Genomic DNA, 13263 nt, shown 5'->3' on the forward strand with positions numbered 1-13263 from the left:
TGGTGTTCTTCGACCATCGATGGTCCAGGAATAGAAACCGATAGAACTTGCCCTAAATCGCACAATTTCACATACAATTCTTAACTAAACTCCTTTAAAACACAATATTCAACCACTTATCATGTATACACATCAAGATACATCACATAATCATGCAAAATCCTATAAATTTATCGAAAAAGAAGGTTATGATTTTGAAAAATAACTTGATGATGATGATAGACCAAACAAGAAGATGACAATCCACTAAGATAATAATGAAATCAAGCGAACAAATGAAGAAAACTAAGAAATTTTAAAAAGTTTAAGAGAGAAAACAATTTTGGGGGTAAAAAGTAAAAAAATAAAACCGACACCTCACATCAAGGCCCGTTGATGGTACCAAAGTTTTTTAATTTTTTAATTTATTTATTTAAAAGAAAAAATGAAAGAAAAAAATCAAAAGAGAAAAAATAAAAAATATACTGACCTTACACATATAAGGAGATAATAAAAATATATAGAACTTATATATGTTTATATTTACTTAGACTAAGGGTTGGATTTTGACTTAGAAACTCCATGTGTTGCCTTAATCCTTGGTCATTCTGCAACTCTACAGAAAAACAAACAAGTGTGACCTAGGTATCCATAGAGGTCCACGTTGGTTAAGAATTGTACTTTTTGGTATCCAAATTTGCTTAGTTGCCTTAATCCTATACCTCATCTCACAGCTCATAGATACAATGCCCCATTTTACCACACAAAGAACACATAGTATGATAAGTAGCATTAGGTATGGGAGCAAAACAATCCAAATTGTTTCCTTTCACTAAAGAAGATTGAAACATTTTGTATTTTCATGAGTATAGATAACAAATTCTAGTTTTAGCTTTAGCAATTTGTTGATTGGAAAGTATCATGTTCAACCCTTTTGAACCCAAAAAAATTTTCATGGCCTTTTCCAAATTACTGTTTTTAGACTTAAGTTGTTCATTCTAATAAATAATAGTTGTACATCTAGTTTTAAACTTAATTATTTCAGATGATAAATCACACAATAGCTTGTCTAGCTTAGCTATTAGTTTTTCATTTTCAATGAGTTTATCATCTAATTGCTTAGATAAACAAGAAATTTGCTTTAGAAATTTAGAACATTGTGTGCATACAAAAGGTGTGATATCACAGTGTGAATTATTTGAATCTAAAATTGAAGAAAAATATTCAATTTTCTTAAACAAAAGTTTCTTTTCTTTCTTGGAATTCGTATTCATCCTTTTTGTCACTTTTTTATATTTTTCAACAATTTTTTTCAAGTTGTTTAAGAATTTCCTTATATTTGGAATATAATTCATCATATGAAGGATATATCTCATCCTCTAAATTTTCAGGTTCAGAGTCGCATTCTTCACCTTGTTCGGAATCCAAAGTTGTGGCATTTCCACCCATAAGACACAAATTTGCCATCTTATCATGTTCACTTGATTCAACTTCTTCATCAGTTGTCATATCCTATATCATCACTTTCAAACTCTTGCTCTCCAACTTGTAGTCTTTCTTGTTCAATGGGCATCTATTTTTGTGATGATCTAGTTTCTTACAAAGATAACGAATAGGTTTAGTTTTAGATTCACTTGAAGAATAATTATTTACCTAAATTGATTTTGTCTATTTTGAAGATATTTCCATCTATTCTGCAATCTGAGAAAAGATTTGAATCCTTTCACAATGAATCTAGCTTGACTATCTCCATCTTCAGAACTTGAACTTGAATCTTCTTTCTTCTTAGATTGGGATTTCTCCTTTTTGGCCTTTACGGCTAATGATTTTTTTCTTGAAATCATCTTCCAAAGCATCTTCTCCTTCTTTTAATTGAACTTCATATGTGAGAAGATTACCTACAAGAACTTCAAGAGTTAAGTGAGAAAAATTTTGTAATTCTTCAATAGTCATTACCTTTTATTCCTAATCCCCAAATAGAATGAAGTATTTTCTGCAAACCTCCTAGTTATCATACTCCTTTTCAAAAGCTTTGGATTTATTCATGTTATCGATGAATCGTGTGAACATATCTTGAATGCTGTCTAAGGCCTTCATTTTGAAATTTTCATATTTGCTGACAAGCATAGTAAGTTTTGCCTCTTTAACCTACCACGTTCCTTCGTGCGTAACCTCTAGTGTTTTTCAAATTTCCTGCGTAGTAGTTCCAATTTGAAATGCTGTTAAATTCTTAAACAGTTAAAGAACAAAACAGAGTATTAATAGCTTTAGCATTCAATGAATTATTCTGTTTGTCCTGTGGTGACCACTTATCCATAGGTGTGACAACTGAAACCCCTTCTACAATGGTAATGGGTTCTTTGTAGCCTTTTTCAACACACTCATAAAAGTCATAATTAGTGGACAGAAAAAAGACTCTCGTACATACTTTTTAATAGGTTTAGTTTGTTCCATCAAAAAGTAGGGACTAGTTTATAAAGTGTCCCTCGAGAAAAGTTGATGTGACGATAACACTAGACATCTTTACCCTAGGTTTTTGATACCTAAAGATGTGTAACGAAACTCTGTGACCACATGTTGGAACTGAGATGCAAGCCTAAAGTGGAGTGAATAGGTTTGCCATACATTTTCGCTAATACACAGAATTTATAACAAAAATAGTATCAAAATAAAAGTGAAATTCCAAACCAAAAATAAACCAAATGACACGCAAGATTATAGTAATTTGGATAGATATCCTCCACTCTTCCTTTTGACAAAGGAGCTTCCTTATTATGATCAGAGTTCACCTGAATTAGAATCTGATTTAGTAGGCTTGTAAGGACCGCACCTAAAATCTACCCAAAACTAGTCGTCTAACTTAACTCCTCATAGATGAGTAACATCTAGCCCTAACTATTCCCAACCCTCAATTATCACTAGCTTGAGTACGCCGTAAAAACAAGATAAAACAAAACAACGAAAACAATTTAAGTGTAAATCAAAAAGATCTTACAACCCTTTTTAAGCAAACCATTCTTGAAAAGAATTAAAGTGAAACTTGATGAAGAAGCAGTGATGATGTTGCATCCAAGGAAGCTCGCCTTGTTGAAATGATCTAAAGATGTTGAATGTGACGTGAAAGAGTTTTACAAGGCTATGGGCATTGAATCACAAATCAACTTCACACAAACCCGGCCCTAGAATAAAATAATTCTTTTTTATGTAAGAACCTTTTTAAAATATGATCTCTTCTATCTTATATAGCCTTTGATAATAAAGGAAAGATATATATGAATTATAGTAGAAGTCAGAGATGAAAGAGGTCGACAAACGGTTGAGATTAAAAAGTTCAAATCTGCCAAAATATTCTATCACCATTGATAATTAAACACGACCATGAATGGTTTTCTATGAACCATCAATGGTCCCCTATGCACCATCAATTGTTACCCCGTAATCCATGCATGAGCTGAAATCTGATTTCTAAAATTCATCAAATGTGCATTGTAGTCCATCGATGGTATACGGTTCCCTATTCTCCATCGACGGTTCTGATTCATGATTCTATTTTTCTCTTATTGCGCATTGTAATCCATTGATTCATTCATGACCATCAATGGTGTCCTTGTGATCATGATGGTGTCATGGCTAAAATCAACATGAATGTTGATTTTTGCATCGTTTTGTCTTGTATCTTTTGTATATTGTTTATACCTAAAATATATCATATTAAACAATCATCAGTAATAAATGAGAGTATGTTATTATTCAAACAAGGGATATTGTCTGAACTATATTCTAACAGCACAGTCCCAGAATCAATAGTTATCGAATGGCAATATCAAAACTAATGAAACACCCAGAGTGCATATAAAAGGTCCAGCCTGAGATGAACACTGAAAGGAGAGCCAATGATTGAAGACAAAGATCATAAAGATCTTCACTTTTTAAAGCTAGTCATCAAAGAAACCATGAGGCTTCATCCCCCACTTTCTCTCTTGGTACCTCGACAATGTCTACAAACATGTCAAGTCCAAGGATACAATGTCCATGCTAGTACACGAGACATTGTCAATATGTGGGCGATAGCTCATGACCCTCGATACTGGAAGGAGCCTGAAATGTTCTATCCTAAGAGGTTGCATGTTAACGTTATCGACTTCAATGGGCTCAGTTTTGAGTTTCTACCCTTTGGTGATGGGAGAAGGATCTGCCCTAGGATTACATGTTGTTTGGCTATTGTGTGGATCTGACTCTTGGTAATATGCTGTACCACTTCAATTGGGATCTTCCAAAGGGAATGAATGCTGAGGACTTGGATATGATGGAGAGATTTAGGGCTACAGTTTGCAGAACATCACCATTAGGTTTAGTTGCCACCCCATACAATCCATTAACTATCTAAAGATGCAAGTATATTTGTGATTTATGATGGGTATTTGAAGAACATGTTTAAGATTATGTCGGTAGAATTACGGTACCTTGTTTGTGTTACATCTTCGTGTATGAGCTTGTGCAAGAGATAGATGACAAATATACGCGGGATTTTCTTGAGGAACTCATTTCTAATTTCATTCTAATAAGACACCCCTAGGAAAAGGGGGAAAACCCTGTGATTAGTTACATTTTGATATCCTGAGTTGTGATGTAATTATATGTATGACCCCCAAATCATGCATATTTGCATGGATAGCCTTAGTTTACTATATATTCTAATTCTAAATTTTACCCAAACCTTTTTTCAAACTTCTAAAATTAGCTTATGAATATGACATGCAAAAATTCGGGGTGAATTTCTCACATTTGCATAACATAATGTATTAATTAAAGTGCAAATTTTCGGAAAACTATATAGAATTTTAGCGCTAACCACTCTGCAATATAAACAATTTGAAGTTCATTATAATATTAATTAAAAGATAATTATATATTAATGAAAAGATAGATCATGTATAGCTATACAAATATGCTGGACCTGCAAAACTCGCCCATGGTTAGGCACATCCACATTAAGAAGGGAAGGTACGTAGGGGCTCCCCTCCCTTTCCAAAACCAGAATCTAGTAAATTCAAGTCTGATTATTTCAGTCTCACTTACCACAATTTGATTGCACTAGAAACGCACCTTAGCACAAAGGCAAGAGTTGCTGCCATGAACTGGAGATCACGGGTTGGAGCTGTGGAAACAACCTCCCCGTAAAGATACTAAGGTAAGGCTGCATGGAATAGACCCAAAGTGGGCTAATCCCTTCCCTGACTCTGCATTACAATCTGATTGCACTAATACCAAAGTTACATAAAGTGCTAGGTTGCCTAGGCACCAGACTCTATGCCTAACGCGCTTAGGCAGTTTTTTTTTTTTAATTTTAGTTACAATAATTGATAGTATATGCCAATCTTATAGAGAGCGCTAAGGCACCGTACTGGTGTCTAGGCAGATTTCTTTATTTGTTTGAGTAGTGGAGGTTTGCTAAAGGTCAAAGGAGGTGTTCATAGTTGGTGAAGGCGGCATAATGAGTTCGCAGGAGGTTAGGGGACCTGAAGACTGTAGTAGAGGAAATCACAACCAAGACCTAAGCTGTGCAGCCCGTGTAAGCGGTCTACCTTCCCTAGGCGCTCCCAAGACCTAGGCGGGCAGCCTAGGTACCACTTGGACCCTAGGCGTGCTCTTTTTTAAACCATTAACTAGTACTTTTCAATAAAACAATTACTATACATGCTAAGTACATAGAATCTCAGATTTTTAGGAGATCATAGGTTAAGATAGTCTCAATAACAGATATATTTAAATGTTAGTGATTCTCCCAATCTCAAGTTTCCAAATTAAACTGGAGAAAGTAACCTCTCCAGATCATCATTAATTTTCTCTCTTTGTGCAAGTAGGCTACTGATGTTATCCCCCAGGAAAAAACGAGTTATTCTTCCATGTTCAAACATTAACCTTCGGCAATGAGGATAATCTCTAGGCTTTAGATACTCCTTTAATAACTCATGGAAGGCATCCTCTGTCATTTTCTTTACATGGCTTATTGCTTCTTCCTCCGTGCAGTTGGCTTCATTTATATAAGAATGAATAGGGGAAGTAGTTTCTGCTCCCATCATATTCTGGAACAAAAGAGAAGGCAGCATTATATGGGAAGAAATGAGGGTAAGTTTCATAAAACGCCCCCAAACGTTTGGGCGTTTCGCACAAACCCCCTTGAACTTTGTTTATTTTTCCCACTAAACCCCCAAGGCCCAAACTTCTCCCACAAAACCTCCAAAATTCTTCAGCTCGATAACACCAAAAGCTTTTTATTTCCCCACGCCCCCCCCCCCACCACACCCCACCCCCACCACCCACCCCCAAACCCAAGCCCAAAAAAAATTAAGGAGAAGAGAAGGAGAAGAACCCCAAAAAATAAGGAAGAACAAAATTGGGCAGATAATAAGGTCTTCTAATTGCAAGAGACTTTTTTTTTTGGGGGGGGGGGGGGGGGGAATTAAATGTTTTGAGGTTATTTGTAACGCATCGATTGTTTTGGGATTTTTGAGAAACTTTCTAGAGGTTAATTGGGAAACAAAGTTAGGGAGGTTGTGTGAGAAACACCCCCAAAGATTTTTGGGGGTTTCTTTTTTTAATTTACCCACGAAATCACTGCATATAACTAGTAGGGTAAAGCTTATTGGTGTACAAATTGCCAGTACCTCATATTTCCTCACATCAGTTAGCAGTCTCAGGTACAATGACAATTGTTCGTGCATCTTGGATTGCAGAAAATTATCTGGCAGAATCTCACCCATGAGAAACATTGCCGGAAGTAGTCTGATGGCAACACCATGATCCTTTTTGCCATTCTCAGTATATTCGTTCCACGAAACAAAATGTTTTATTTCTCTTATCTCTCTATGCTTCAGGTAGTATTGAATTCGCCCCATTCTCTGCCACATCCTCAAAGCATTAGGTTTGCAAGAAGGATCTATGTTCATATCGGATTTTAAATGAAAATACTTACTAGTTCATGGAGGCGGGGAAAAACATCCCTTCCTTGAGCATTGCTAGCTTGGATCGCCAATTCATTCAATGTGTCATACATTCCCATGAAAATTACCTTAACTTTTAGTCCAAGAGAACTGACTAGTGAAGGATTCCATCTGCATGCATCAACACTTCTTCAGATCAGTCGCATATCTTCCTTACTTCATACCTCACTAGCTTCATTGCACTATAAATATTTATTGGAAAATGATTTAAGGACCCAAAATATGGGACCAATGAAGGGGACAGGTGAGGTATCCCCTCCCTATTGCATAATGAGTTGGCCATGCCAACTCATGCCAACTCATTATGCAATAGGGAGGGGACACATCACCTGTCCCCTCCCTTGGTCCCATATTTTGGGTCCCCGTAGCAGCACTCATATTTATTATTGTGTTTGTCAATCATAGAGAAAATCAGTTGATATACTTACTGCTTAACTGCTTGAGACAATAATTTCAAGTCGCTGATAGAATCATGTTTGTGAAATAGATCTTCAAGGACATCTTCAATGCTAGTGGATTTGATGTAGGCTATCCGGCACTCTTTAAATTCTGGATCAGATAGAGTAGCTGCGATTGCTAAGTGGGCCGCCTTTGGGTGTACTCGAGTAACAAATGGATCATTCAGTCCACATCCAGTCCACCATCTAATTGTAAAATAACTAGTAAGCAAATAGGATATAGACTTCTATACATTCCAGAACACTGACATGGAGGTTAAAGAGAACGAAACTCACTTCAGAATAGATTTGATCTCTCTTTTGTACATAGGTTGCAGCCTGTTATAGTCTAACTTGGCAAGTTCCAAGTACTTCGGATTATTAACATTGTACAACCTAAGATATCCAAGCATCATTACTAATAATAAGATGTTATATACATTTATTAACCGTTTAAATAAAACAGCAAATTTTGTTACCTATAAATAGTCTTGGCAATCCAAACATCATTTTCTCCATAATGGTTTATATACTCCCTAGCTTCAAGTTTCTGAAGACTCATATTCCAGGGATATCTTAAAGCTCGTGCAACCTGATGGACGTGAAGAGATGAGAGAAATCCAACTAAAACCGAAAATTAAAGTAGCATACCTCTTTATCTAAGGCCTTTTTCAAGGACCACTTGTCATCCATTTGATTATTGTCGACACACTTCTGTAGGTACTGCTCAATGATGGGCCTTGCCACCTCTAGTATCTCCTCTCCTGGAAAAGAAATCTGGGAGAATCGATATAAGTTGAACATATCTGAAATACCTCTGTGCGTCTCTCCTGGGAAGCATATGAAGGCTCCATTCTCGTCTTTAAAATTCTCGAGCACCTCTGGTGAAATACATGATTGAGTTTGCTTGGCAAATGTAAGATGACACAGCATTAGTATATATATATTCTACCTGAGGATACAGGGAGACCATGTAATCTTGCCAATCGGAGGGCCATGCACGTATCATCAACATCAGGAATTGGATTGTCTCTTCCCCAAGATACACCCTTTTCCCCAATATTCCTACAAAAGAATAGTAACGTACAATTATTCTCTAAAATAATGTACATGACAAATACACATGCTTATGTTACAACAATTTGACATCATTCATAAACCCAATAGCATACAAGTTTTTTTAAATATATCGAGCTTACATGTGAACATAGTTGATAGTGTCAGAAATTTCATCCTTGAAGTAGTGATCAATTCCCAATCTTTGAATTGTATCAACTGCCCAGATGCGCTCTAGGAGGTCAAAAGGATATTGGCATGGTGCTGCTGATGAACATTTAAGAGGTGATCAAATGATTGACATGGATTTTTCATTTGCTAGCATAGATGTCATAAATGTAGGCTTGTTTGTGTATTTTGTGCAATTAATACCATATTCTTGAAATCTTCTTATTATGTAAGTCAAGAATTCTAGGCATTTAGCGTCACCACTATTCATGTACGCAGCAGCTGTGGCTGAGGGAGAACTTAGGAAACTCCCATCTCTGGATTGAAGCTTTAGAATCCTTTTCCACTGCACCACTTCTTGTAATGCTTCTAGTGAGTACAACATGGTTGTATGAACCGAATGCATCATTTCCACAGGGATCCTAAAACATGTTTGAGATATTGGTATGACATTCAGTAGAATTCTTGAAACTAAGGACTTTAGGTACTTAATTTGTATTACCTCTTGATTTTCTTCTCTCTTAGTGCAAAGATCTCTGTCCAGCAAGGAATGCCATAAGGAAGGTCAAACCCAATAACTTTGGCTTCGTTGAGCATCGAAGGAAATACTATCTCAAAGCCACTCGTCCTCAAGCTTGTGGTTTCCTTCCCAATATGTTCAGCTTGAGCCCTCAAGAATTTGAGCCCTGGAGAATTTGAAAGTCCATATTTTAGACCTTTGCACTGAAGAATTATATTTTTAGTCTAACTAGTCAACATGCAGGTGCATAATGCACTTGATCTAAAACACCTAAAGTGAATTTGCAAAGTATTAGTGCATCTAACTATGAGCCTGAGTATATATAGCTGTCAACGCTGTCATCAATATAATTTTCTGTTTTAAGATTTAAAGGACAATCTTCAGGTATCTTTTAAATTTACCATGTCCATAGGTACGCAGGAGGAGGGCATCAGGTTGACAGATGGTCTTAGCATTTCGATACATGATGATGTTAGACAATATATGTTCTATGGATTAAGAAAGGATGAGTGGCATGTCAGATGAACTTTTATCTAGGGATCAGACCGTCGAGTATCAAAAAAATGCAGAAGGGTGAAATGTGTTGTAAGAAGTAACAAAAGTTACTGCTATAATCTGGACGCTTGGATTTAATATCCAAGTGAAGTTGGCTAAGAAGTAACAGGCTTCGAGGCAAACATATTTGTTAATCAATTAGTTAAAGTTATTTTGACCCTAGCCTTAGCGTAATGCATACAAGATCAATTTTGGCGGCCTATAGATCCAAATCTACCTTTTCAGGTATGTTAAACATATGAACTCTGATTTGAAATTTTGGTTTTTTTTTTATTGAGAAGTAAATAAATGCATTATTAAGGCTGCATATTTAAGTACAACAAGATAGTGTAAATACAAGGGGAAAAAAGGCTAAAAACTAAATCTCACACAAACACCGGTCAACATCCTTCAAGCTTTAAGTCGAAAATCCAAATCATCAGAAAGAGATGTCACAATTGCTCCACCTTCCTCCCCATGGATCCTCCACCAATCTAACAGTAATGCAATCACGTTCTCAGCCAATTTCTTAATGACTTGTTCTCATTTCTAAATATTTCGTTATTTCTCTCCCACCATAAACACCACATAGTCATAGCTGGAATAGCTTTCCGCAACTTATTTCTCTTTTTCCTAGCATAAGAACACCTCCAATCAAACAAGATTTTTTTTCATGATTGTAGGCAAACACGGTCGGCATTTTAAGAAAGTGTTGGAAAACTCCCCTCAATGGTATGGTTTAGACCATCAAAATAGGAACCAATAGAAAAAAATTCATTACGATTTAAGCTGCACACAATTTTATCGTCTCCCACCCCTTTTATATTGCTTTTATGAATTTGTTCAAGCAATATACTAACATCATCCTCTGCTTGGCCTCTTAATCATCTTTGTAAAGTTGTATTCCAACTTATCACCCCGTTCTCTATTTGGTACAAATCAGCGACAAGAGCTTTCTTATCATCCGCAACTTCAAAATTACATGAGAAATTTTCTGCAAATACACTGTTGCTACTCCAATTTGCCCCCAAAAACTAGTGTTCCTACCCCTCCCTACTTAGAACGTAGCAAACTTAAATTATTCTCCCACTAGTACAAATAAGGGCAGCCCCAACGGGTGGTAGGAACCGTTGGGGCTAGTTTTATCAGCACCAACGGTTTCCCCCGTTGGGGTGATGCGGTTTTCCCCACAAAAAATCGGAGGGAGCCTGCCCCACCCCCAAATTTTATTTTCCCCCAAAAATGTTCGATCTCTCTAACTTGATCCACCTTCCTTTTCCCTCAAAAACCTAATCACCACTTTAGCCTTTTCCTCCTCTTGCAGCTGCTTTTCGGCCGGCTTTGCTCGCTACTCCTCCGTCGTTGCTGCTGTTTGTCCTCCTCTACATTGGAAGGTATGTGAGTCTATTTCCCTTATTTGTTTCCCTTATTTGGCGTAAGAGCTTTACTGCTATTTGACTTTATTTTGTTGTTTAGGATCATCGAGTGGTGGGAAAATAAAGATCGGCATAAATGGTATGTTCACTCTTTATTGTTATCCATTTGGACTTTGGCAGCCATCAATCTTGTCTATACCTTAAGAATGAAATTGTAGGTCACTTGAATGCCGTATTTGTAAGCTAAGCATGTAACAAGAGTTGATTTGTGCAGTTTATTGTCGCATTGGGAGGTTGGTCTTGCGCATAGTCGTGTATGGGTCTCAACAAGCAGACCAAGACCACCGTCGTCGCCATTGTGGGCACCACCCCTTTCTATCAAACTCTCATTGCCAAGTTCAACCAGACCCCTGCCTTTGTGTAAGTTCCTTGTGCAAAGCTTTTAAGAAAGAGGAACTCTTGATTCAGTGTATTATCAAAGGTTACCATTAGTTTAAGTTGACTGATGACTAATTGATAATATCACGCATCAATGTTGTTAAGACAACCTCTTACAGTTCGTTTATGTAGTAAGAGATCAGACTAATATTTGTTATTTTTAACTTGCTTATAAGTAATATGCAATGCATATTAAATAGAACTCTTTTTAAGTTTAGACAAATGATTTTTTTTCCTCTTGTTGCACAAGTGATTAGATAATTCCATGTCATAGAGACCTCAACTTTCTCATAGTTTTTTCCAAAAATGTTGCGGGTACTTTGTGATAGCCAATGCGATTGCTAGCATCCAAAAATGTTCCAAAAATGTGGAGAGACGTCTTCTGCTAAGAGCCTACTAATCTGTAACCTGCTTTTCATTAATGGCTAACAATTTATTGGCTAATCATGATAAGAGAAACATTATATTCTACTAAGTTAGGTTTCTTAGAAAGCAAATTACACATCCTGGTTGTTGTGGCAAGAAACTGGTTAATGTGGCTTTTCACCCCTTATATATGAAGTTTTAGTCAAATAGAATTGGTCGACTTGATGCATTTTGGTGGTAACTGTATATAGCTATAACTTGTTGCATAAATTGCAATTGTCATTTTTGAGAAAATATATGTGACTATTTGACTTGGATTGTATGGTTTACTAGCTTATTAATTTCCATTAGTAGCAGTTACTGATGAACCAATGGAATAGTATGCTAAGGTTATAAGTCTCATGGGTGATGATTGTAGTGGCTTGAAATAAACTTTGATGCAAAATGCAACCTCTATAGGCATGCTATCAGTATATTGAATTGGTTCACTTAGTTTGTTCGTGTTATGTTGGACTTTAGCGCACATTTTGTAACCAAGGCATAATTTGTTTTGAATTTCTACAGAAAAATATATGGCATAGAAATACAAACTATGAAGTATGAAGAGTTGGGCCATTTTTGGAGTAATGAGATTGAGTATTTAAGTGAGGTTGACTGCATAACTTCGAGTGGAATGCTTAGTGTATAGTGTTTGGCTCCCGTTACTGTTGAGGTGAAAAATTGGCCTTTTAGTTTTTTTGTTCTACTAAGTTCCATTTGCAGAAGAATAAGAATAACTAGACTAGCTGGTTTAATTAAATTTAATATAGATTAGTTCAGTTGACAATTTGAAAAAACTGTTCATGGCAATTCTCTATTAATGTAAGTTGGAATAGTTCACTTAACAAAGATGAGAAATTGAATATTGGAATATCATCTCACCCTGCTTACATGTTACATGGCTTGACATTAATGCATAGAAGTTGAAACAACTAGATTTACTTAGATTTGTATATTTTGATTAGGGCTAACCAAATTGATCTAACCACTCATTTTACTAGCAACAAAGCAACTAACGACATTTAACTAGCACCCCTCAACTAATTTAGTGGCACCTAGCTCACCTGTATTGTCATTTTTAGAAGGATAAATTACAGATAACACTACTCTTCACATATAATTTTATGAAGCATGAACCTTCCATGATACTAATGATTTAACATGTGGTTTGCGTCTCTATTTGTCCTGCTAGAGAAACATGCATATGGATGATTTAACATTCTACCGCTGCTTTTTTTTCTGGTCAAATGCCTAGATTAAAATTAGGATAACCCTGATTTCTTTTAAATTTGATATTTATTTCTGGCTGTCATGGTGATTTCATGCTGACATATTTTTTTAATTTG

General features: G+C 36.1%; 1 protein-coding gene across 1 annotated transcript in view; it reads right to left on the reverse strand.

Moving 5' to 3' along the window:
• LOC109841622 (bifunctional levopimaradiene synthase, chloroplastic-like) overlaps positions 5683–13263 on the reverse strand; it is a 38818-nt gene continuing 31237 nt past the window's right edge. The window contains exons 4-14 of the mRNA XM_020410575.1: positions 9147–9330; positions 8849–9066; positions 8620–8743; positions 8373–8485; positions 8072–8301; positions 7900–8012; positions 7718–7816; positions 7412–7627; positions 6956–7094; positions 6648–6881; positions 5683–6065 (exon numbers count right to left, since the gene is read on the reverse strand). Coding sequence (XP_020266164.1) covers positions 5784–6065; positions 6648–6881; positions 6956–7094; positions 7412–7627; positions 7718–7816; positions 7900–8012; positions 8072–8301; positions 8373–8485; positions 8620–8743; positions 8849–9066; positions 9147–9330 — 1952 coding nt within the window. The 3' untranslated portion in view covers positions 5683–5783. The remainder of the gene's footprint in view (positions 6066–6647; positions 6882–6955; positions 7095–7411; positions 7628–7717; positions 7817–7899; positions 8013–8071; positions 8302–8372; positions 8486–8619; positions 8744–8848; positions 9067–9146; positions 9331–13263) is intronic.

The sequence above is a fragment of the Asparagus officinalis genome, chromosome 5, assembly GCF_001876935.1.
Source record: "Asparagus officinalis chromosome 5, Aspof.V1, whole genome shotgun sequence".
NCBI classification, from domain to species: Eukaryota; Viridiplantae; Streptophyta; class Magnoliopsida; order Asparagales; family Asparagaceae; genus Asparagus; species Asparagus officinalis.